The sequence below is a fragment of the Salvelinus sp. IW2-2015 genome, linkage group LG12 (genome assembly GCF_002910315.2).
Source record: "Salvelinus sp. IW2-2015 linkage group LG12, ASM291031v2, whole genome shotgun sequence".
Taxonomy (NCBI): Eukaryota; Metazoa; Chordata; class Actinopteri; order Salmoniformes; family Salmonidae; genus Salvelinus; species Salvelinus sp. IW2-2015.
The window spans coordinates 7,278,000-7,304,178 of record NC_036852.1 but is presented as its reverse complement, the minus strand read 5'-3'; the positions used below and the strand labels follow the sequence as shown (position 1 = coordinate 7,304,178).

General features: G+C 44.8%; 2 protein-coding genes across 3 annotated transcripts in view; both read left to right on the top strand.

The window, feature by feature from the left end:
* LOC111970971 (aryl hydrocarbon receptor) overlaps window positions 1-24,989 on the top strand; it is a 41,415-nt gene extending 16,426 nt beyond the window's left edge. Inside the window, exons 6-11 of one of the 2 annotated variants that reach the window (XM_023997762.2) lie at window positions 6,960-7,162; window positions 11,787-11,896; window positions 17,514-17,655; window positions 20,259-20,759; window positions 20,997-22,224; window positions 24,835-24,989. In XM_023997762.2, the coding sequence (XP_023853530.1) occupies window positions 6,960-7,162; window positions 11,787-11,896; window positions 17,514-17,655; window positions 20,259-20,759; window positions 20,997-22,224; window positions 24,835-24,981 (2,331 nt within the window). In that variant the 3' untranslated portion in view covers window positions 24,982-24,989. Of the gene's footprint in view, window positions 1-6,959; window positions 7,163-10,091; window positions 10,431-11,786; window positions 11,897-17,513; window positions 17,656-20,258; window positions 20,760-20,996; window positions 22,225-24,834 lie in introns of those variants that run through there. The other variant, XM_070445965.1, reaches the window with a different exon arrangement.
* Window positions 2,421-3,144, top strand: LOC111971038 (polyadenylate-binding protein 1-like 2). The gene is given in 2 exon segments (XM_023997848.2): window positions 2,421-2,984; window positions 2,986-3,144. Coding segments are annotated over 2 exon segments (702 nt in total). The 5' UTR covers window positions 2,421-2,441.
* Window positions 24,990-26,179: the final 1,190 nt, after the last annotated feature.

The window sequence follows — 26,179 nt, the reverse complement described above, 5'->3', positions numbered from 1 at the left end:
GAAAAGGCTAAATTTTGGGAAGGGAAAAAAAAAAAAAAACTTTTTCCTTCTTCTGTCCCTGTTAAAACGTCAGGACGTAGAGGTAATTGGCTTGAGTAATTACAGGAGTTGTTAGGTGCACTAGGCACACTGGACGGTATTTTTTGGGATTTCCCGCCTGCCCTGTGGATTTCTGCTTAAGCATTCAGGTCAGGAACATACTGGACCATTCAGGTCAGGAAAATACTGACTTCCAGGTTAGGAACAATACTGGACCTTCAGGTTCAGGAACACACTGGCACCTTACAGGTTAAAGGAACACAACTGGACCTTCAGTTAGGAAACAACTGGACCTTCAGGTTAGAACCACACTGGACCGTCGGTGGAACATACTGACCTTCAGGTCAAAGGAACAACTGGACGTTCAGGTTAGAGAACAATACTGGGACCTTTCAGGTTAGGAACACTATGACCTCAGAGTTAGGAACACTACTGGACCTTCACGTATAGGAACACTACTGGACCCTTCAGGTTAGGAACACATCTGAGACCTTCAGGTGGAGGAACACATACTGGACCTTCAGGTTAGGAACAACTGAACTCATGGACCTATGACCTTAAGGTAGAAATTAGCCTAGGTTAGGACACCACTGGACCTTCAGGTTAAGGAACACACTGGACCCTCAGGTCAGACACCTCAGGTCAGGAAACACGACTATCGTCGAGACAACTGCATCAGGTCAGGAACATACTGGACACTTCAGGTTAGAAAATACTGATGCCTTTCGGGTTAGAACATACTGGGACTTCTGTTTTTATGTAGAGGAGGGCTGTGGTGGGGTTTGTAGCTCCATGACACTCATCACTGTCAGGAGAGGGACTGATGTGTTACCGTGGAAACAGGCCACGGAGAAGGAACAGAACATAACATAGCTCTCTAAGTATCTTCTCCGATGCATCCTGTCCTGTCCTGTCATGTCACACAAAGAGCTCAGAGCGAGCCTGACACTGACATGTCACATGTCGGTTACTTACTATGAATGTAAATAAGTCTTTCTGCCCCCCCCCAGCGAACCGTGTGACCTGCGTGCTCTGCTGTTCTGAATTGTTTGTTATCAAGGTGTACCACGCATCTACGTGATGGAGATAGATGGATGGTTCTACTGTAGTGCAGTGTGTGGATGTGCGTGTGTTTCATTGTAAATTTGTTTAGTTCTACACTGTCCCTCTGGGGCTCTTGCAGGCAGGGGAGGAGGAGGGTCTGAAAGTTGTATCAGTCCAAAAGCCACATGCAAAGGCTTCCCTGGCTTTTCTAATTAGCAATTTGATGAGCCGGGTTATGGCCTGCTGGGTTATGGCTGGGGACGACAGGGGATCTTGTATGTTTACAGTGTGATCGAAGGGCCTCCAGCCAGCCTAGCGAGGGACAGAGACAGGATCAGCCATTAAGACTGGTCTCTCTCTCTCTCTCCATCTTCCGCTCTCTCTCCCTCTCTCTTATTCTGTCTCTCTGTCTCTCGCTATCGCTCTCTCTGTCTCTCTCTGTCTTTGTGTGTGTCTCTCTCTCTCTTCTTTCTAGAGGTGACTGTTGTAAATAATGCTGATTGCGTGCGACAGGGAGAAACGAAACAGGCACTCTGAGTGGAGTAAGGAGAAGTGAGCACATGTGATATCATTTTCGTTGTCACAAAGGCAGCAGAGGAATATGTTATGCATTTGAATGGGAGAGGGAGGAGAGAGTCAGCGAGGAGAGAGTCCTAGTCTCTCTCTAGTCTAGACTGCTGTMGTTGGCTACGGGAGATTGTTTCAAGCATTCGCTCTCTCCTGACACTCCTCGGCTCTCTTTACAGCATACAAATGAATAACATCCCACTTGTAGTATACAAACGGATATAAATAGCAAACCTGAGTGACACAGAGCTCTATTACATTTTTAAACMGTTCAGTTTGACAGGGGTATTGCTCATTCAACCTCTCACTGAAGGTGGAACGACTGTGAACCAAATYCTATTCCTCTAACGTGAGTCTGCTCGATTTGAGAATAAAAATCATTCAAACCTACTAGTTTCTATTTTATTATTTGGCATGCTTTTATCCATCGATAAAGYGAACATGSTTAGTGTTTGCCATGTGTATTCMGTGTCGAAGTTATACTKGTCATTTCTATCTATATATCTKTCTTTGGCTTCCCAAACTGTTATAAAATAAAGATTGACGTACATGTATTTATGTGTTTAAAATTGAAATGTTTCTGTCCGCTATCTAAATCCTGTAAACTACATGGCTATGATGCAATAAAGGAAAGATGGAACATCAGAATTGCATTTAACGCTACATCACTTATGACATCACAAACGAGTCAGTTCCGGGAATTTAAACACGTGGCAGCTGTTCATTCACCTGTCATTCTGTGTTCTTGAGCTAGCTTCGATAACGTGTGAATTAGGTCCAAAATCTCCAAAATGAATTCTTTGTATGTTGGTGACCTCCACCAAAACGTCACCGAGGCAGACCTAAACAAGATGTTTAGTGAAGCCGGACCAATCTCTTCTGTCCGTGTATGTAGGGATCGGGTTACACATCGTTCCCTCGGGTACGCCTACGTTAACTTTTATCAGCCAGACGATGCTGAGCGTGCCCTGCACATGTTCAGCAATGATATGCTCGAAGGAAGATATCTGCGCATCATGAGGTCTGATCCTGACCGTACCCTGAGGAAGAGTGGGGTGGGAAACATCTTCATCAGGAACCTGGACAAGAAGTCTATAACAAACAAAAACCTGTACGAGACCTTCTCAGCATTTGGAGACATCTACTCTAGCAAGGTAGTTTGTGACGAGAATGGCCATTCCAAGGGTTATGGTTATATTCAATACAAGACCCAGGAGGCTGCTGATAGAGCCATCGAGAAATTAAATGGCATGTTAATGGATAACGAAAAAGTGTTTATCGAGCGCTTTAAGTCACGCAAAGAGCGAGAGGCGGTGGCTTGGAGCAAGGCCAGTAGAGTCAACCAACGTCTTTGTCAAGAATCTGTGCAGAACACGAACTGATGAGACCCTGATGCGCTTTTTGTGGAAATATGGCCAACCGTTAGTTCAAGGTCATGAAAGACAGATAACGGGAAGTCGAGTGGGTTCGGTTTTGTTTGCCTCGAAGGCCTGAGGATGCAGCAGAAGCGTGAAAATGAGATGAGCGGGAAGAGTAAACGGAGCTGATATTATGTAGCCGCGCCCAGAAGAAAGCAGAGCGCCAGGACGTTGCTGAAACTTCAAGTTTGGGCAGAAGAAGCCTGAGCCGAAGGCCAAATCAGAGGTATAAACTTTTGTAAAGACCTGATGATGCCTTTGATGAACCACCCGTTTAAGGAAGGCTTTTCTGATCGGAACAATCTCAGCGCCAAGGTGATGACGAGAGCGGCCGAGCAAAGGCTTGGCTTTCGTTTGCCCTCGTCCCTCCCCGAGGAGGCCACCAAGGCTTGTGACGGAGATGAATGGCCGTATCGTGGCACCAAGCCGCTTTATCAGTGGCCTGGCTCAGATGCAAGGAACAGCGCCAACAATACCTGGCAGACAGGTACAAGCAGAGGATGGTCAGTGTCATGGCAGTGCCCAACCCCATCATCAACTCCTACCAGCCTCCTATTCCACAGGTAAATCCAAACAAGAGTCCATGCAGAAAATAATATATCCAACTTGGACATGAGTAATGAACATTTTATTGAGAAATGCTAACTTCGAATTCCATATAGCCTTTTACTTCAATGTGTACATTCCACAGGCCCAGTCCCATGCAGCTGCCTACTACTTCAGCAACCAACTGGCTCAGCTGAGTTCCAGCCCTGGCATGATGCCCGTTCAGCGGATAACCACTCAGGCCTTGGGCCATCGCCCACATCATCCTGCCCGTGCAGATGCAGCCACTGCCATGAGKAAGCCTCAGTACAAGTATATGTGAAAGAATTAAATGTGCCTTAAATAAATACTTAAGTACAGTACCATAAAGTGTACCAGCAATCAATATGCTCATCATTCATCTGAGTGTGAGCTCTATTGTTGTCGAAGCAGTTTGATTGTTGATGTCTAGGAAATCCTATATGTGGAACATACAGCCAGCTTCTCATTCATGAACAAACGTGACTGAAGCAGGTTTTGTGTGCTCGTGAATCATTTCTCATATCTTCGCTCTTTCAGGAATTCAACATTCGCGGCTGGCGATGGCGTACACAATAATCCTCTGCTCCCCACGGCAGTCCATATTGAAGTCCTGGAGCCTCACCAAGCTAAAGCCGGACATAAATCTGTCCCAAACACTGGAGCTTGAAGCCAAGAGAGGGACAGGGTCCTTCAAACTTCCATCACAGAAGAAGAAAGAAAAATTTCAACAAAATTATATTTTACAGTAAAGGCCCAGTGCAGTCAAAATGATGTTTCCCGTGTTTTGTGTCATAACAGCTGATGAAACTAAAACTGTAAAAGTATGATTTTTTTAATCAGTGTTATTTCCTAATAGTTGCTGGTTGAAAATACAATCTACGCAGGACCTTGTAATCAGCAGGTTTGCATGGGTGGAGTTATAGTCTGCCTGGTGACATCAGTTAGACCTTGAAAGAAACAAGGGTAATTTTAGGTCTGAAAAAAGGTGAATATGAGTTTCCTTTGTTTAACTTCTTTTTACTGTGTTTGAGTGTAGCTGTCATGAGTTGGGGTCATGGTTYCTTATGGTCTCGTGATGGGGAAGCCCTGCCTGCGACTTCATAATCAGTGTCGGCCCATGGCCCAAAAGGGAGTTTCCTCTTTGTCTAATGGTTAAGACGTTGGTTTCTCCTGTGGTAGACCCTTGTTCAGATCCCGCCCGTGACATTAACTGTCTTGTGCACAGACAAGATAGCTGAGCATTTTGAAACTGAAGACTGGCTCTAATATAATTTCAAACACACCGATACACACACACCATCTTGGTAGCGTTGCTCTCCAGGCCCTTGTTGAGTTGGTCCTGCAGGTTCGACACGATGGTGTTGTTGCTCGGCACCCTGTAGGCACTTGTGTACTCCATACCCATGTTCTCCACCAGRCCACAGCACAGCTCCACGATCAGAGGGACAAACTGGGGAAGAGGGGAGAGAGGGAGGGACAGTGACTTAAAGGATGGAAAGTGGCCAATCACTGTTCTTCAAAACGCACACTGTGTTTTGGTCCATCGGTGTGTCTCCCTCCGGGATGCAACAAATCTCGGCACATCTTAAAGGCCATCAATGGGACGACAGGCCTATATACTGCACAGTACATCCATGTCTTACAGTAGCTGCACTGCTCTACACCAGACATGGGTTCAATTAGTATCCATTTTCTTTCAAATACTTTCAGCTTTTCGATTTCTTCTGTCTGTGGTTGTCAGATGTGCAGGGTTGGCACTTTTCACTTTTMAAACTATTCCATTGGTACCAGACAAGCTTGAGAGGTTGAGAGCTTCAAGTGCACAAATACGAGTAATATTTAAATACTACTATTTTATTTTAGTAATATAATAGTATACTTTTAGTATTTACTAATAGTATTTTCTACTCCTATTATAAGGTAACCTGCCTAAATGGCTACCGACCCGTAGCACTCACGTCTGCAGKCATGAAATGCTTTGAAAGGCTGGTCATGGCTCACATCAACACCATTATCCCAGAAATCCTAGATCCACTCCAATATGCATACCGCCCCAACAGATCCACCTGGACAAAAGCAACACCTATGTGAAAATGCTATTCATTGAATACTGCTCAACGTTCAACACCATAGTGTCCTCAAAGCTAATCACTAAGCTAAGGACCCTTGGACTAAATACCTCCCTCTGCAACTGGACCCTGGACTTCCTGACGGGCTGCCCCCAGGTGGTAAGGGTAGGTAACAACACATTCGCCACGCTGATCCTCAACACGGGGGCCCCTCAGGGGTGCGTGCTCATTCCCCTCCTGTACTCCCTGTTCACTCATGACTGCACGGCCAGGCACGACTCCAACACCATCATTATGTTTGCCGATGACACAACAGTGGTAGGCCTGATCACCGATAACGATGAGACAGCCTATAGGGAGGAGGTCAGACATCTGACCGTGTGGTGCAAGTACAACAACCTCTCCCTCAACGTGATCAAGACAAAGGAGATGATTGTGGACTACAGGAAAAGGAGGACCGAGCACGCCCCCATTCTCATCAACGGGGCTGTAGTGGAGCAGGTTGAGAGCTTCAAGTTCCTTCAAGTTCCTTGGCGTCCACATCACCAAACTAACATGGTCCAAGCACACCAAGACAGTTGTGAGGAGGGCACGACAAAACCTATTCCCCCTCAGGAGACTGAAAAGATTTTGCATGGGTCCTCAGATCTTCAAAAGGTTTTACAGCTGCACCATCGAGAGCATCCTGACGGGTTGCATCACTGCCTGGTATGGCAACTGCTCGGCCTCCGACTGCAAGGCACTACAGAGGGTAGTGCGTACGACCCAGTACATCATCGGGGCCAAGCTTTCTGCCATCCAGGACCTCTATGCCAGGTGGTGTCAGAGGAAGGCCCTAAAAATTGTCAAAGACTCCAGCCACCCTAGTCATAGACTGTTCTCTCTGCTACCAGACGGCAAGCGGTACCGGAGCGCKAAGTCTAGGTCCAAGAGGCTTCTAAACAGCTTCTACCCCCAAGCCGTAAGACTCCTGAACATCTAATCAAATGGCTACCCAGACTATTTGCATTGCCCCCCCCCCGCTACTCTATGTTATTATCCTGTCTCTTATACACATCTAGATGTGTATAAGAGACAGGTCTACACCTGTTGTATTCGGAGCATGTGACAAATAAAATGTGATTTCATTTGATTTGATACTGTCGTCTCACGCTGCTATCCTCCCAAGTCTCGTTCATTACTCGGCTTTTGGTTTCCGAACAAATACTGTATGAGGATGCCTGGACCAACCAGCTCTTTGTTTTTCTCTCCCCAGGCCCTGACCCTCCAGGGCCGTCTGAAGTTCCTGCATGGCCAGAACTGCCGGCTGGATGATGGCTGCAACGTGCCCCCCCAGCTGGCCCTGTTTGCCATCGCCACCCCCCTCCAGCCTCCATCCATCCTGGAGATCAGGACCAAGAACATGATCTTCAGGACCAAACACAAGCTGGACTTCACCCCCATGGCCTGCGACGCCAAGTATGCCCACACTATTCAGTCTTACTTCACATTATGATGGAATGTTGTTAAAGTTCCAGCGGTTATAGCTAGTTGAATTAACGTCATTAGAACCCCTTTTAAAAACAGAATGTGTTGCATTCTGGTTGTAATGACGTCATTTCAACCAGTTTTGCCTGCGGGGGTGTTGCTAGGGTGTTTGTTACTGTGAAGAGCAATTTCTTGTCATATGGCTATAATATGTTTGAAGTAGTGGTAATTCAAACATGTTTTCACGGCCATTGATGTCCTATTGTATAATAGTCTTGCAATGATTATTCTGTCTATATTATGTCTCTAATAAAAAACGAAAAAGTGTTTTAAGTGAGAATAGTCTGAAGCCGAAAAAGAAAGGAAATTCACGAGCATCACAATGCCTATTCCGCCCATGCTCTACTAAGGTTTTCCGGCACACAGCTTTGACCTACTACAATAGTTATGTTGGTATTGTACTTCAAACTATGTGTAGGCAGGTTGAATAGGATTCAAACCTTCTCAAACAGCCTAATTCATACTCTTAGAGGAGGTGCTTCCACAAATAATGTGATTTGTACCACATGCAAGGTAAAGTATTTGATTCTTCACACACCACAGTGAGAAGTTCTCATTACGCTACCTTGTCATGCTTTTTTTATAAAATYAAAGCAAGCTTTGCTATAAATACTTACAAGACCATCAGGCTTGATTGAGCTGTTTCGTCTTGTAGTAATGTGGTGCATYCCTGTATTTGCTAAAACCTTTATTTTAGCAAAACATGTCTTTAAAAAGAAATTATCATAATAACATCCTTTTTTGGGTGTAGGTGGCCAACATAACAACAGGTAGCTCAGATAGTTAGAGCCTGTCTGCATGCCTGATTTCTGTAACCGTTMGCTWACCTGTGTAATATTGACATGAGCTCAGAACCAATTGTGTTTCAAACAAGTTGTTTGTCCTTGTATTTATTTTTGCAATAAAGATGGTGAAGCAACAATAATACGAATTTACAACAGACCTAGGTAAAAAAAAATACATACAGCCAAATGATACATAGTTTGAAGTACAATATCAACATAGCTACTGTAGTAGGTGAAAGCTGTGTGCTGGAAAACCTTGGTAGAGCATGGGTGCTCGGGAATTTGCTTTCTTCTTTGGCTTCAGACCAATGCCTATTCTCACTTAAAAATATATATCTTTACATTTTATTTCCATGTTTTTTACACTGGAAGGTGATTATGCAACATTATTATACAACATAATTAAGCAATAAGACCCGAGGGGGGGGGTGGTATATGGCCAATATACCACGGCTAAGGGCTGTTCTTTCGCACAACGTAATGCGAAGTGCCTGGATACAGCCCTTAGCTGTGGTATATTGGTCATATACCACAAACCCCTGAGGTGCCTTATAGCTATTATAAACTGGTTACCAACGTAATTAGAAGAGTCCAAATAAATGTTTTGTCATACCTGTGGTATACGGCGTTCAGCCAATCAGCATTCAGGGCTCAAACCACCCAGTTTATAATACAGCATAACACATGCTCTCCTTGTGAACCCTCTCAATATCATGCGTTTTATACATTTTAGTTATTGATAAGATCCCAGTTTATACTCCTACTTATCATTGCTCAAAGCAAATTGGCAAGAGCAAGGAAACAAAGACTCAAGCAAATATTTACTATGCGATTACACAATGTAGTGGGCTAGATGACTACAGGAGCACAAAATATGGATGAGCTGTTCTCAATGGAAGGGTTCTGAAAAATAATTTCTCGCCAAAGCGAGGRGTGACCGTGAATATATCATAGTCATCCACCTTGGTGGAAACGACTAAGGGGACAGCCCTTGTGCGTCAGACGCGAGCTTATCAGGAGGTGGTCATCCAAATGTTCCCAGGACAACCGTGGTCTACTCTGATATCACATAGTGGAGGAGTTGGATGTTTCAGTGGGAGTAGGACATCAACAAGCGCATAGAGATGGCCCGYGCGCTCTGTCAACCAGCTGGTGTTTGCATTTCTGTTACAGGCGCATGCCCACAGTCGGCCACTTTGTCATAAATCACAATGTCCCTGGGCAGTACCGTAGGGCAGGGTTTCCCAAACTTGGTCCTGGGGCGCGCCCCCCCCCCCTGGATGCAAGTTTAGTTTTTTGCCCTGGCACTACACAGCTGATTCAAATAATCAAAGCTTGATGATGAGTTGGTTATTTGAATCATCTGTGTAGTGCTGGGGCAAAAACCAAAGGAGGGATGGCGTGCATCTCACGAATGAGTGCAACAACCTCCTCCTTGTGAGAGCTGATCTCTCCTCCGTTCTAGCAAGACGCACACAGTAGTACACACCACCCCACTCACTGCCACTTGCCTCTCCACAAACCCAAGGTTATTTTAAGAACCACCTACTAAATGTAAATAAGTGTGTGTGTGTGTCAGGAGGGGGCTGTCAAAACTATAAATGAAAGAATGGTCTAAATGTGTCCTAATTAATTAGCAATATGTACGATATGTTAGCTAGATGGCTAACGCTAATGTTAGCTAGGTGCCTAAGGTTTTCTAGGCTAGGGGTTAGGGTTAAGGTTAGGAGTTATGTTAAAGGTTTTTAAGGTTATGGGAAGGGTTAGCTAACATGCTAAGTAGTTGCAAAGTATATAAAAATTAGTAAGTAGTTGCAAAGTTGGTAGTTAGCTAAAATTGTCCATGATGAGACTCAAACTACGTTTGAAGTTGCTAGACATCCTTGTTATACGCCCATCCTTCCACCCGACCAACCACACTCCAGACTTTTCCTATTTCTGAAGTAAATCTCTATTTGTGATGGCATGTTATTGAAGGATCCAGACACTTGTTTTGTAATTTGGTTTGTTTTTGAGATCATGCCATTTACATGAAAAATTGAGATTTAGGAAAAGTCTCCTTTAATAAGTAACCTTCTGTCTGATGTAACCATACCAAACGTAACATAACATACTTATTTCAGTGTGATTTACATTTACTATGTTACGTATAGTCTATGAGACTGACTGGCACACAGCAATTCACTAAGCAAGCAATGATTCTGATGTTGTTTTAACCTGGTGCAGTTTGTGGAGCCCCCTGACTACGTTTTACTTGTGGATGGCGATTTAAGATTTTCTGTGAACACACAGAAAAGTAATTTGACACTGTGTGCACGCATTTGGATTATAAATGTCAAGACCGAAGAGAGGCAGTTTATGCCGGAGCTGGAATTTATTCGACAAGTGTTTGAAACAGCGATGCTGTCAGTCTGGTAAGCATGCACAACTGAGATTCTGTTTACGTGTGTGTGTGTGTTTGGGGTTCAACCATTTACTATATGCGGTTCAACATAACTCACTCCCTGTTTCTTAACAAATCAATTTGTTTTCTTGGCTATGGTTTGTGTTGTGGTCTTGGTTGTTCTTAGTCGAGGAAATGTAGCGTAGCTAACTAACTGCAGTGTTTATCTTGTCTGAAATCTGGCTACCTCGTTACCGTAGCTTGGTCTGTACAATGCAAATGAATGTGATTAGAGTGGCAGCTTTCCCAACGTTTGGTGGTTTTAAACTTAACTAGATAGTTAAAGTTAGTTACATTATGATATATTGTGGTGCGTGAACTGACCATACACATTAGCTAATGTTACAGTCATACGTTGGCTAAGGTTACTTAGCTAGATAACTTTTTAATTGGCTGCCAAGGACAATCGCTAGTTTATTTGTGCTCCAATTACACGCAAGTGTTTAGGTCAGCAGTTTAGCCTTGTGAAAACCCCTACTTGGCAAGATATAGCTAGCTAGTTTTGATCACTTGTTGGTTAGCTAACTTACCTTGCCAACGTTAGCTCTCATCTGACTGGTATAATGTTACGTTAGCTAGCTAGCTACCTATCTAATCAAAACAAAACCACATTCATTAGCTAGCTAACAGTTACCTGTATTTGCCTGTTGGTTAGCTAGCTGCTTTACTTTGTACAAGTAACGTTAACTAATCAAAATATCCGTTTGCATTCATTGATTAACCTTAGTGTGAATACCACCATATAGCTAACTATATACATTAGCCTTGGTTTGCTCATGTACACTTCATATGACTGGCAGCATGGTGCAAGCAGCTGTGTTGCCGAGCAACCAACCCGGTGTTGTGAGTTTCGGCTAAAAAATATGTWAGCGTTGTCAGTTATAAAAAGGTTGATCGTTATTTCTTAAGACGGAAATGTGCAAGTGAGAGTGAGACATTATACATTTGATAAAAACTGATGTACCTACAAATTTTGTCAATCCGGCGTTTTTTAAGCCCAATAGTCACTTTATGGACTCGTTCGTCTTGTTTTAATCCAACGTCTTGAGTTTGAGCTAGGTAGGCGCAATAAATAATTTAAAAACTKAATTGCTAACTGCCCTGTTAAAAATTATGGTATGTGGTTCTCGGTAACGGACGAGAGGCGGGGAGTGTGTTGTGTACCTACAAGTTGATTTTGAATTTTCTTTGAGATTTGTGTCATATTGGCTTACATATGATGATAGGGAGATTTGAATTTAACACTGAGCTTCAACCAGTTGTCTATTGTAGGCATTGTCGTCTCGTCTATAATAAGGGTGTTTTTGTGAATCTTATTGCATTGCAGGGGGAAGATCGTGCTGGGCTACACTGAGGCTGAGCTCCGGGTCCGAGGCTCTGGATACCAGTTTATCCATGCAGCTGATATGCTCTACTGTGCTGAGAACCACGTCCGCAGTAAGCCTTTTAATATGACGTCTCTACCTTAAAAAAATAAAAAATAATGGAATATTCCAAATAATATTGGTTTAGAACAGTACCTTGACAATTAAAATTGATGTACACTAAATGGCCAAAAGTATGTGGACACCTGCTCGTCGAACATCTCATTCCAATATCATGGGCATTCACATGGAGTTGGTKCCCCCTTTGCTACTATAACAGCCTCCACTGTTCTGGGAAGGCTTTCCACTAGATGTTGYAACATTGCTGCAGGGACTTGCTTCCATTCAGCCACAAGAGCATTAGTGAGGTCGGWCACTGATCAGTCGGRGTTCCAATTCATCCCAAAGATGGATTTGAGTTCAGAGCTATGTGCAGGACAGTCAAGTTCTTCCATGCCGATCTCAACAAACCATTTCTGTATGGACCTCTCGTTGTGCACAGGGGCATTGTCATGCTGAAACAGGAAAGGGAACTTTTGTGAAACATCACAGCACAGTTGAAAAATATATGGCAAATGGAAATAAAAAAATGGATGGTGTTAAGAGAGATGGGAGGAGTTGAGTGGAGCTAAAGGGTGGGATTAAAAACAAGATAACTAGTCAAATATGCTGTGTCCGTAAAATGTGTATAGGTTCAGCACTTTTGTGAAACAGCACAGTTAAAAATATCTAGCAAAATAGAAAGACAACAAAACTATGAAATAACACCAAAAAAGTGTTAAACAAATCAAAATATATATGACATTCTTCAATGTAGTCACCCTTTGCCTTGATGACAGCTTTGCACACTCTTGGCATTCTCTCAACCACCTTCACCTGGAATGCTTTTCCAACAGTCTTGAAGGAGTTCCCACATATGCTGAGCACTTGTTGGTTGCTTTTCCTTCACTCTGCGGTCCAACCCATCTCAATTGGCTTGAGGTCGGGTGATTGTGGAGGCCAGGTCATCTAATGCAGCACTCCATCACTCTCCATCTTGGTTAAATAGCCCTTATACCTTATACAAATGATAGTCCCACTAAGTGCAAACCAGATGTGATGGRGTATCACTGCAGAATGCTGTGGTAGCCATGCTGGTTAAGTGTGCATTGAATGTCAATGATTTATTTAGAAGTGTCCCCAGCAAAGCACCATCACACCACCTCCTCCATGCTTCACGGTGGGAACCACACATGCAGAGATCATCCGTTCACCTACTCTGCTTCTCACAAAGACACGGCAGTTCGAACCAAAAATCTCAAATTTGGACTCATCAGACCAAAGGACAGATTTCCACTAGTCTAATGTCCATTGCTTGTGTTTCTTGGCCCAAGCATGTCTCTTRTTATTGGTGTCCTTAAGTAGTGGTTTCTTTGCAGGAATTCGACCATGAAGGCCTGATTCATAGTCTCCTCTGAACAGATGCGGTTGAGATGTCTGTTACTTGAACTTTGTGAGGCATTTATTTGGTCTCCATTTTCTGAGGCTGGTACCTCTAATGAACTTATCCTCTGCAGCAGAGGTAACTCTGGGTCTTCCTTTCCTGTGGTGGTCCTCGTGAGAGCCAGTTTTATCATAGCACTTGATAGGTTTTGCGACTGCACTTGAAGAAACTTWGAAACTTCTTGACATTTTCAGGATTGTCTGACCTTCATCTCTTTAAGTAATGATGGACTGTCATTTCTCTTTGCTTATTTTAGCTGTTCTTGCCATAATATGGACTTGGTCTTTTACCAAATAAGGCTATCTTCTGTATAGCACCCTTACCTTGTCACAACACAACTGATTGGCTCAAAGGCATTAAGAAGGAAAGAAATTCCACAAATTAACATTTAAGAAGGCACACCTGTTAATTGAAATGCATTTCAGATGACTACCTCATGAAGCTGGTTGAGAGAATGCAAAGGGTGGCTACTTTGAAGAATCTCAAAATGTAAATATAGTTAGATTTGTTTCACACTTTTTTTTTTGTTACTACGTAATTCCATGTGTTATTTCATAGTTTTGATGTCTTCACTATTACACTACAATGTAGAAATTCGTAAAAATATAGAAAAACCCTTGAATGAGTAGGTGTGTCCAAACGTTTGACTGGTAGTGTATGTAGTATAAATAAGCTGGAAGTAGACGCCTAGGTGGTGTTGTCCATTAGTTTACTCCAATTAGCAGAGGGGTGMTAGGGTCAGMGCAAGATAATAAAGGAAAATATTTTTTTTTAAGTATGTGTGTGTATATATACAAAAAATATATGGGGGATTGGAAATTATGCAGACAATTAAATTGATGGAATCTACAATCTATCTGCAATATTAAAGCTGATCTACCCCCAACATTTTTTTAACTAAAAAAATATATATATATGGAAAGAGCCTTCCCCAAACGTTGAAGCACAGAATCGTCTAGAATGTCATTGTATGGTTGTAGCATTAAGATTTCCTTAKGCTGGAACTAAGGGGCCTAGCCTGAACCATGTAAAACAGCCCCAGACCATTATTTATCCTCCACCAAACTTTACAGTTGGCACTATGCATTGGAGCAGGTAGCGTTCTCCTGGTATCCGCCAAAACCCAGATTCGTCSGTCGGACTCCCAGATGGTGAAGCGTGATTCACCACTCCAGAGGACGTATTTCCACTGCTCCAGAGTTCAATGGCAGTGAGCTTTACAACACTCCAGCCTACGCTTGACATTGGCATTGTGCATGGTGATCTTAGGCTTGTGTGCGGCTGCTCGGCCATGGAAACCCATTTCATGAATCTCCCGATTAACAGTTCTTGTGCTGACGTTGTTTCCAGAGGCAGTTTGGAACTCGGTAGTGAGTGTTGCAACCGAGGACAGAATTTTTACGCACTTCAGCAGTCGCCTGTCCCATCTGTGAGTTTGTGTGGCCTACCACTTCGCGGCTGAGCCGTTGTTGCTCCTAGACGTTTCCACTTCGCAATAACAGCACRTACAGTTGACCGGGGAAGCTCAAGCAGGGCAGAAATGTGACGAACTAACTTAGAAAGATGGCATCCTATGACGGTGCCACTTTGAAAGTCACTGAGCTCTAAGGTGTGAGCCATTCTACAGCCATTTGTCTATGGAGATCGCATGGCTGTGTTCGATTTTATACACCTGTCAGTAATGGGTGTGGCTGAAATAGCCAAATCCATTCATTTGAATGGGTGTCCACATACTTATTAGTACTACATAGAGCTATCTAGTTTTATTTCTGTGCTGTAAGCTAACTACATGTGTGTGAGAGAGACCGAGACCTATTACAGTAGCATGTAAACACAATGACCCTGTTCTAACCATGCATCACTACTCTCCATACTGCTCTTTACTGCTCAGTGGTTGATGGCAAATATAACTCCCATCTCTCTAAGTTTACAATGTCACTTCCCCTTCCATCTTTCTGAGTTTCTAGTACATAACAAATCGAGCTCTCTGAGTTGAAATACTGGAGGGGACAATTTGCCTAATGATAGAGTTAAAATACGCTAGTGAGCTCCAAAACAAGCATGATGTTATTCATATTATTATTGGCCAATATCAATCCACCAATTTACTGAGTTTAAATGCTGGCGGGGACAATTTGCCTAATGAAGTGTTAAAATAAACTACTGAGCGCAAAGACGAGCATGACGTTATTAATATCAACAGCAAATAATCCAGCATTCATTGTTGGACAGAGAGTTATTTCAGTACAATATGCTGCCTTTTCAAACTTTTGACTCAGAACCTTTCATTACTTTTAGAAAGTAGTCCAGGGTAGTAGGTTGGTGTCTCTAAAAGACGAGCGGTCAGATAGCTAACAACACTGACTAAAAGCTGCCTTGTGGGGAATCGTAGGTGGCTTGTTTTATCTTGTTGTTGATACCATGTCTTGTCTTGAGGTGTTTTGACTGATTTCATGTCGATTCTAATATGGCCAAAAAATCGCTAGCTAGCAAACCAACAACTCTAACGATGTATTTGAGAGACAAGCGCTCATTGTGCAAATGATTTTATGTTTTCAATGAACATTTGGAAGAAAAATCGAGTTTACATGTTGTCAGCAATTTAAGCCAACCCCGTCTTTTCTGCCACAAAGTTTACGCATGCAACGTTTTCGTTGCTAAACAACCAACCCGTCTGTGTCTCTGTGTGGCACACGGTTGGTTAGAGTGGAGAATTATGTTTACACATTTACATTTAAGTCATTTAGCAGACGCTCTTATCCAGAGCYACTTACAAATTGGAAAGTTCATACATATTCWTCCTGGTCCCCCCGTGGGGAATGAACCCACAACCCTGGCGTTGCAAGCGCCATGCTCTACCAACTGAGCCACACGGGACTACACGTAATCCAGATTTATGAAGGAGATTGTGCAAAACCCAGAGTAGAGCGGTGTACCGCAGAGTGGTGAACTGGGGCCACATATCCATATCAGAAATGGAATTAAAGATCCAAGGTCCACCAGTAGCCACTGAAACTGTCACGCGAATAAGAGTTTCGGTAGCACCGCAGGGGAACACATTGGGTGTAAATCTYCACGGTCTGCAAATCTCTTCACTGCAAGCCTCTGTAGAACAATGGGTCTACAGTGCCTCACACCTGCGTCCGTTCACCACGATGAACCCACTATGGGAAGCTGCACAGCTGAGACGTGCTCTACTCCACGACACACTCAGCAAAGCCAACAATAGGCAAATTGGGAGAAGGATCGAGGAGAGTGTGTGTTTGTGTACATACCACATTTTATTTGATGCGCCTAATACAACATGCGCCGAAGACAAGTGTAGACTTTACCGTGAAATGCTTACTTACAAGCCCTTAACCAACAGTGCAGTTCAAGAAGAAGAAAATATTCACCAAGTAGACTAAAATTAAAAGTAACACCTATTAAGAATAACAATAACGATGCTATATACAGGGGGCACCGGTACCGAGTCAGTGTGCGGGGGTACAGGCTAGTTGAGGTAATCTGTACATGTAGGTGGGGGCGAAGTGACTATGCATAGTTAACAAACAAACAGCGAGTAGCAGCAGTGTACTAGGTGGGGGGGGGGTCAATGTAAATTGTCCGGTGGCGATTTTATGAATTGTTCAGCAGTCTAATGGCTTTGGGGTAGAAGCTGTTGAGGAGCCTTTTGGTCTGCGACTTGGCGCTCCGGTACCGCTTGCCATGCGGTAGCAGAGAAAACAGTCTATAACTTGGCTTACTGGAGTCTCTGCCAGTGTGGCTTTCCTCTGACACCGCCTAATATATAGGTCCTGGATGGCAGGATGCTTGGCCCCAGTGATGTACTGGGCCGTTCGCACTACCCTCTAGCGCCTTACAGTCAGATGCCGAGCAGTTGCCATACCAGGCGGTGATACAACCGGTCAGGATGCTCTCAATGGTGCAGCTGTAGAACCTTTTGTMGTAATGTTGTGGTAGACCTGAGTGAGGTGTGGCGGTCACACTGAGGTGCGGCGGTGCCTGCGTGCATAGGTYCATGTACACTCGCATGTGTGCAAATAGCATATTTCTGCAGACTTGCTTTTYTYAGCGTCATGAGTGTGTAGGGGTTGGTTCCATGCATGGGTGCACATATGCACTGTGTTGCCTATGTTCAGTTATGACCATACAATCATTGGTTCTGATACATCCCCCCCTGACTCAGTGTCTTATGTGATTCCAGTGATCAAGACAGGAGAGAGCGGGCTGACGGTGTTCAGACTGCTCACTAAGGATAACCGCTGGAGGTGGGTCCAAGCCAACGCCAGACTGGTCTACAAGAACGGCAAGCCTGACTACATCATCGCCACCCAGAGGCCCCTGGTGTAAGTGCAGCTTTAGTCTCTTCACCACTTCATAACCCAATGATGTTTTGAATACATTTTTTAACCCTAAACACTTTTTGTGTAAATGTGACACTGGGTTGATTTAGCACTGGGGATTTTGCTTTGTCTGTTTGTATGAAGGATTTCAATTAGGTGAATGTAGTATGTAATCCTATACAGTCAGAACTCTTTAGTCCATAGTGTTAGGGACTTTAGTCCGTATAGTCGTCCATAGTAGTCCTAGTGTTAGGGACTTAGTCCATATAGTCGTCCATAGTAGTCCCTAGTGTTAGGGACTTTAGTCCATATAGTCGTCCATAGTAGTCCCTAGTGTTAGGGACTTTAGTCCATATAGTCATCCATAGTAGTCCCTAGTGTTAGGGACTTTAGTCCATATAGTTGTCCATAGTAGTCCTGGTGTTAAGGACTTTAGTCCATATAGTCGTCCATAGTAGTCCCTAGTGTTAGGGACTTTATCCATATAGTCCATCCATAGTAGTCCCTAGTGTTAGGGACTATAGTCCATATAGTTCTCCATAGTAGTCCCTGGTGTTAAGGACTTTAGTCCATATAGTCGTCCATAGTAGTCCTAGTGTTAGGAGCTTTAGTCCATAAGTCGTCCATAGTAGTCCCTAGTGTTAGGGACTTTAGTCCATATAGTAGTCCCTAGTGTTAGGGACTTTAGTCCGTATAGTCGTCCATAGTAGCCCCTAGTGTTAGGAACTTTAGAACATATAGTCGTCCCTAGTGTTCTGGTAATCTCTTTCGTTCTCGTCCTGCTCTTGTTCCCAGTGAGCCAGAGGGAGGACAGTAGATTGGATATCATCACGTTAATAGTACACTGTACACRAGGAGTTCCCAAACKTTTTTGGCCCGCGACCCCATATTGATATCTGAAAATTCTCGCTACCCCAACCATATGAAAAACAAAATGTCATTTACTTTTTTTAATGTGGGGCTTTGACAGTCACTCATTTTAAAGTAATTTATCTTACCACCACTAATGAGATGGGTGTGTTTGATGCATGTCATGTCGGAGCGTCTCATAGTCGGGAGGCGTGGTCAACAGTGAGAACCGCATCTCTCCTGTCACGTCCAACCTGGATCGATATTTGGTTTTAATGCAGATGAGAGCACTGAATCAGCYTACCAGGAGTTMTAATGCTCTGAGGGAGACTYCGTTGTATTCCCTTTGAGTCAAGAACCAAAACGTCTCCATAGTGACCGGTGAACGCATTGTCTGCAGCATTCAGTCACATGGCAGCTCCATCAGCTGTTCAATTTCACTTACCGGCACGTCAACTGACCCAGGATCACAGTCAAACGGATTTCGCTGATTCGTTCACTCATCCGTAGAATTTGTTTGTTTTTCCCTGCATGCTTGCCTTCAGTTCGTTCAGTTCCCCAAATATGTCTGTTACATAGGCAAGGAGACACGTTTTCTTTTCATTGCACAAAGTCAACAAAGTCTGCAATTTAATTTAAATCCATTGCGAATGACAACAGTTCCTCTCTCAATTCAAAAACTATTTTCAACAATACCCATCGATAACCACCTAGCCTCGGTGTGAAATAGAACATTGTCATGCTCTGATCCCATATCTCCACATAGTTTTATGAATAGGTGTACTCAGTACAGTTTACAATCAAATGTACCTGCTGCATTATCTCAAAGTTCTGCGCTCAGCTCTCGGTGTATCCATTCTAGCTCAGTGGGTGTATCATACAATGTTGTCCATATGGCAGAGGGAGACACGTTCATAACTAAAGTGCAGAGGCCCGGCCCGCCGTCCAGTGATAGATGGAGCCCCATCTGTGCAAAAGCACCACTATTCGATCCCATGGAATCTGTTTTTCAGCACATTGTGAACACCCCCTGTGCCATATCATGCTTGGGAATCGTGAGACAACAATATGTCCTCGTGAATAGCATCCCCCGACATGCAGCGAACTAAAGTCGATGCATGGGCATCTCGGGCCCTCACCGCTAACATCCATTTGGAGAGCATAAGGTGGGGAGTTTGAGTCGTTCAGTCAGCGTATCCTCTTGATTGTTAGCTATAGCATCAATTCTTAGTTTCAGTGTTGTCTGAGGTATTGATGTGAGTGTCTGTGCCTATGCCTCCCCACACATTGTTTTCACCATATCAATTGCTGCCGGTGATGTCAGTCTCTGCAATAGTGTGTGGTTTCATAGCGTAGCCGGGTTTAGCCATTCACCATGGAAATTAGTCAAGTGCAACGGTCAAGAGCGGCCTTTTCCCACGATCTAAGGGCGCGCTCTGGTTGAATTTTACCTTTTTTAGATTTGAATAATTTTCATTTAGACTTTTAAAGTTAACCACATTACAATGATTTTGAGGGACAAAATATATTTTTTCTATATATTGTTTTACCAGGATTTTGGAAATTCTCCCGCGACCCCATTTTCATATCAGGCGAGCCGACATGGGTCACGACCCCTAGTTTGGGAACCGCTGCGGCACACTGTTAAAATGAAGCTGCCACCAACTTTAAAGACACGGAAACTTGACTTTGCTGGAGTTTTGTCCTAAATAGTAAGAGTGTGTTCTGATTGGTTCTCTCCATCCTCTCGTTCCCAGGGAGGAGGAGGGAGGAGAGCACCTGAGGAAGCGTTCCATGCACCTCCCCTTCACCTTCGCCACGGGCGAGGCCCTTCTCTACCAGAGTAGCTACCCCATCCACGGCCTCACCGACTCACTCCAGGCTAAAGGCAAGACCAAATCCAAGAAGGGCAAGCTGGACAAGAACCCGTCGAAGGATAACGGTGGACTGGACCCCAGRTCCCTGCTCGGGGCGCTGATGAGGCAGGATGAGTCCGTGTACGTGTGCCAACCAGCCGTCGAGCCCAAGATGTCCTTCCACAGTAGTCTGTTTAGTGAGCGAGGTGAGGGGGAAGGGCAGAGCAGTGGATGCTATAGCGGTGGCCCTCTGGGTGGGGGTGTGGYAGAGAGCTGGAGCTCTGTGCCCAATGGGGTCACCACCTCCACTGYCCCCAACGGAGAGCCTCCGTCCAGCTTCGACCCGCTGCTCGCCACCCTGGACTCACTATCTCTGGAGGGGGACGAGACATGCTCTAACAGGTAATTGTATATTTGTGTATATAATATAATAAGTATTTTCCAATTTATTTGAGTGTAAAGTACCATTGGACTGCCCAATGTACAGCCAGTCTTGCCCAAGCTTTCCATTCTTTTGACCTTTGGATAATGAGTTTTTAATTCAGATGGTTTTTCTATGWATGCATTGTTGTACTCCCATGGCTGAGGCGACTCTATGTATTTAGAATTTGTCAAATAAAGTAAATGTCTTCCTATCAGCGAGCTGTTCTCTGCGCTGGAGAACCTGGGTCTGAACGCAGAGGATCTGGAGCTACTGCTGCTGGATGAGAGGATGATCAGAGTGGAGATGGATCCGGACTACATCCCCTCGCTCAACGACCTGCTCACCAACAACGAGATCCTGTCCTACATCCACGACTCGCTGGAGAACAAGACCGAGGAGGACCAGGGTGGGGACAGTCCCCTGTCCATACCACAAACCTCCACCACAACCCATCCCCCAGGCCCTATCCTTAATTCTGCCCTTATCTTTAACCCTCATACCCAAGCCACCCCCACTATGCATATCTCTACCCTCCACCCCCAGGCTACTAACCCTCCTGCCCCCCAACCCATYTTACCCCCTCACAGACTACCAAAACAGCCACCCATAGTGCAYCTCTCCCAGCAGATGCAGCAGCACCTCAACTTAGTKAAGCCCGTTCWGGCAAAATACCCCTGGCCCCCGACACAAACGGACGTCCCCACGCCAAGCCAGCCAGACACACTGCAGCACACAAACTCACTAGCCGTGGTCCATAATGGTCACTGGCTTCCCCAGCAGCAGCATATGCTTGCGGGGCTGGACGACCACTGCCACAGCCTTCTCCCCCTGGTTAACGGTAAGACATCCCAGCTGGGGCCTCACGGGGCCGGGCAGCTCAAACACCACAACAACATCCATRTTCAGAGCCAGTGGCAGCAGCCGAACCAGCACCTACAGGCCCAGCTTCAGTCTCAGTGCCATTTCAAACAGCAGAAGGCTAGTAMCAGCAGCAGTGKKKCTCTCAACGGGGTGCACCCTGATCCCGATTGGCAGAGTCCCGGCTACGACGACCAGTTGGGACCGACCGCTAACGGAGCCCGCACCGTCTCCTACCCCAACGGGCACGCGGACACCCTCTCACACACTACAGAAGGAGAGGTCACTCACACGGATTACGGRATGGGTGACTCGACTGCCATGGTCATGAACGGGGTTACGGTAGGGGGCATAGGTCACTACCAGGGACAAGGAGGGGTGACTGCTAACCTCTCGGACCTTCTGGAGCGTCACAAACCAGATTATCCACAGGTCCCATCCACCTATTTCCCTCACCAGTACTCCACCACACAGAACTCCTTKGATTACATCCTGGGGCTATCACAGCCTCAACACACCATGCCTACTCTGGACGCCTACGGCATTTTGAATAGCCCCGCTTCCCAAGATGCCACTCACTGCAAGGTAAGAGTCAAAGAATAAAGCAAGATGCTCGTCGATCGATAATCAACCTAATGTCTCTTTCTTGTGTAGTATTTGGGGGAATTTCTGTGACTGTATGTTTATTTGTCTTGTGTTGTTTATGGGACCGTTTTGTTAATGGTCATTGACAGCCCAGCATTTAGAAGCTCCGTTTTCTATGTCATGAAAGCGATGGTTCTCTATAAAGGCACTAATATAGCATGGGGAGCCCAGCCTCGGGCTCGTTTTGGGCTGCTGCTTTGTAGTTCAACGTTAAGATATGTTGATGTGAGCAGACATGCAATGTAAACCGATGCGTGGAGAGCAAGGGTCACGGCAGTGGGCGAGTCTATTAATGGAGAGGAGAAGTAGGTCGGAGTAGCMCTGATCCTTGAGGATTGCACCGCAGTGAAGTCAACTGTTGAAATGATTCCGTCAACTTAAGCATCGGCTGCAGTAGGAATAACCTCTCCCACCAGGGTTGTGTCCTTGCAGGCAGCACAACATAGCCTTGACCTAAACGCCTGGTCTGATCCTACCGCAATGTGATTGTGAAGAAAGCGGTGGTCTGTAGGCCCACCTTACATTTTCAGCTTTGAACAGATTGTAAGCATGGCTTCAGATCKGGACACTGATTGGACGTGAACTAGTGTAGGCGTTTGAGAGAACAGTGGGCTATTCCACTTCCATTGCTGCTGCTTCAGGGTGTCTCGTACAGTACTATACAGTTACAGGGTATGTTGTGTTCAGTAATGTAGGGTTCTAGCMCAGTCGAGTATTGAATGATGTCACGCGCGGTGTGCGTGCATGGATGTGTGAGTGTCGCACAAGTTTGTGCCACTTACTAACATGTTGATCTGAAGTCAAGACGTTCAGTTTGATTGCACAACAAGCAACAAGCCTCCGTACATTTGGCGACGAGGATGAGATCCGGACCAACGCGTGCCTTTTTGTTACTGTATGCAGTAGTCCTGTCATATAGGGACACAAGGGGCCCAGTCAGTCAAGACAAGGCCTCAGGGCAAGACAAACTGGACTATAGAGCTCCGCTCATTAGTACAMCATACAGTCCATTCTGCATGCTGGACACCATCTTTCTCTCCTTGTTTGTTGTGTAGAAATTAATGTTTCAAGATCCATGAAGGGTAACGAACTAAAGAGTTGGTTGYTCTCTTTGGAGGGAGAGAGACGATGGTGAGGAACGGTAATGAATAGAACAAGGTTGAGTCTCACAGTGAGAGCTATAGCTCCCAGGCAGCGAGCGCTAACCGGACCGGCGRCCATTCATGCTCCCGCCCCACTCCGCCTTTCCTGTGTTTTCCTTCGGGGTCAGCGACCATGCCCCAGAGGAACATAGAGCCAAGCTGGCCAGTCAAGCATGAGCTGTCCTGACCTACAATTTGCCCATCATCATTACCTAATACATACAGGGGCAGAAGAATGTGTGGAAATGTTGTGTGTGCGCATGGGTGCGTGCCTACACGCGTGGTGTCACATCCCACCACAGGGGGTGTTGATGTGATTTGGGACGGAGTAGCATGAGAGAATTAGAGATTAGTTGAGTTTGGCCTACCTTAACCTGGCTGGGTTTGTCCTGCTGCAGGTGCTCAGTGTCCTGCTGGCCTGCCACTATAGGGGGCCTATATAAGGTGGCCCTATTAGGATTTCTACATGGATGATGCCGAGGTAATCCAGTTAGGGCCCACTAAACAGGATTACAATTAGGCCGATGGTAGGAGCTGTCACAACAGACACTCTGTCCCCACACACACACAGAGGATTCCCTCATACAGTACATAGTCACACCTGTGGCGTATAGAGAGTGGAGCTCAGTACGTGTACCAGTGTCGGTACTCTGTTGGTTTGGCGGATATGCTACTTTTTGTAGTTAGCTAGTATATGAGCGACTACTACAAGATACAGTTAGCTACTCTATCTTGTGTCGTACAGGCCCTGTCTGTGGGGGAGGTTTAGTCGGTAGCCTGGTCCTGTTGTAATCCTACCCTGGTGCAGTGCATGGTTTAGTCCCTTCTCAATGTCATGTACTGTGTTCTCTGTCCTGATGACTGCGGGCCCCCAGTCCACCCAGCCTCTGCTGTCCACCGCCGTGTGTGTGCGCTCTGCTCCACTCTGCTCTCTGGCTGACCTGACCTACAGTAGCCCTTTCCTGCAGTCAAATGACCTAGTGTCCTCATGGGTAGAATGTTATTCATATTTTTTATAATTTCATAATTAATAAACATTCTTTCTAAAAACCCACAGAAAATCTTTTTCTATGTCAGAAAGTGTTGTTATATTTCAGTCTTCTGTGATGTATACAAGTGTAATATTGGGATGCAAACTCAAAATGTAATACATTTCAACTCTATATCTGACATGGTACAGTTGTCTACTTTTTTTAAAGCCCATAACCACGTGTGTGAGGTGTATACCGAGAATCACTCTGTGTGACCCTGATTTAACCCACTGCATTTAAAGGTTAACTGATTAGTGTCAATGACCACGCCATAGAACAGAGCCTAGTGTAGTGAATATAGTTGGTTTGGTTTTGGAGGGGGGGGGTGTGGTTGTGTCCTATACAGCTCCAATGATATTTTCTTGTTCTGTGTTAAGATGGAGAGCGGCTGCATCCTCAACGACACCAACGTGGCTTACACAGGGAGCTGTCTACTGCCCAATGTGAACAGCCAGACAGCCAGCGACAGTCTTCAGACCCTGCCCACCCTCCCAGACCCACAGACTACTGGCTTCTACCTCTGAGAGGGGGCAGGGGGTGCTGAGGTGGGGGTGTCAGGGCAAAGAGAGACCATTGGACCATTTTGTCAGTACAAGAGAGTGGATTGGGGGGGGGGGCATAAAAAATAAAGCGAGAAGAGGAGGAGAAGCAAAAGAGGAAGAATTAAACTGAACTGTGTTGGTTACGACTTTCTATGTAACGTTCTCTGCATTTAATTTGTGTACGACGGACTCCGTACTCGGTGAAAGAGCTCAGGATCGTGTCTCTCTGCACTCTCTGACAGTAGTTTCCCAACTGGCACACAGCTCAGGGGGGGGGGTGCATCTTATGTTGTTACACATTTTTTTATGAACGCTATGGTTGGTTGAGAGAGCAGCGATTTCTTCACCTCTGTGAATTTCATTGTTTTTCTTTATGGGTGTACAAAATACAGTTTCCGACAAGGATTATTAAGACTGTGAGAAGAGATTTTTTTTTTACCACTCATAGCTACAGTACCGCGCTGCAATACAGTGTAACTTGTTAAAGGAGGGAAAGTGAATGTGGGTATGGAAAGGATGGAGACGGATTGTTATGGAGATTAATATTCGTAATGAAGAATGATGAGACATATTGATTGATTTGAAGGAGCTGGACGTCTGGAATTATTGTGAGGTAGATTACAAATGTTCTGTCCTGTGTGTTTTATGTTTTGTTGTGTCATCTGCCCACAGAGATGAAGAGGAATTGATTCAGGCCTATCATTTTTGTTTTGGTGATCTGCGTGTTMGTAAAAGAGTATTTAGGTTGTCCTCGTGCATGTTATTGAGATTGAATATGTGAAACGGATCCCATATTATGGTCAAATGGTATCTGAATATGAAGAGGGAGAGCAGATCAGAGGAAGGGATGACTGTTTTGGTGTTTATTTTCATGCTGCATTTTAGCCTAGAAGAAGTTTACATTACCAGTATAATGTTGTGTATTTATTTAAATGGCACTCAAATCAACCGAAGCATTTTCTTATTTTCTTGACCGGCTACAGTGTGAAATCACTCAGTAAATTAAGTTCCGGAATACAGCAGTACACAGCTTAAATTCACTAAATTCAGGAAGTAAACAAATAAAGTCCAGATCCATCATTCCTCATTGAAAAGCTTTGAGGAAAAACTGAAATTTGGATTTAAGTTGACTTCCTGAATTGAAATGAAATTGAGCTAAACAAACTGTATTCGATGCCAA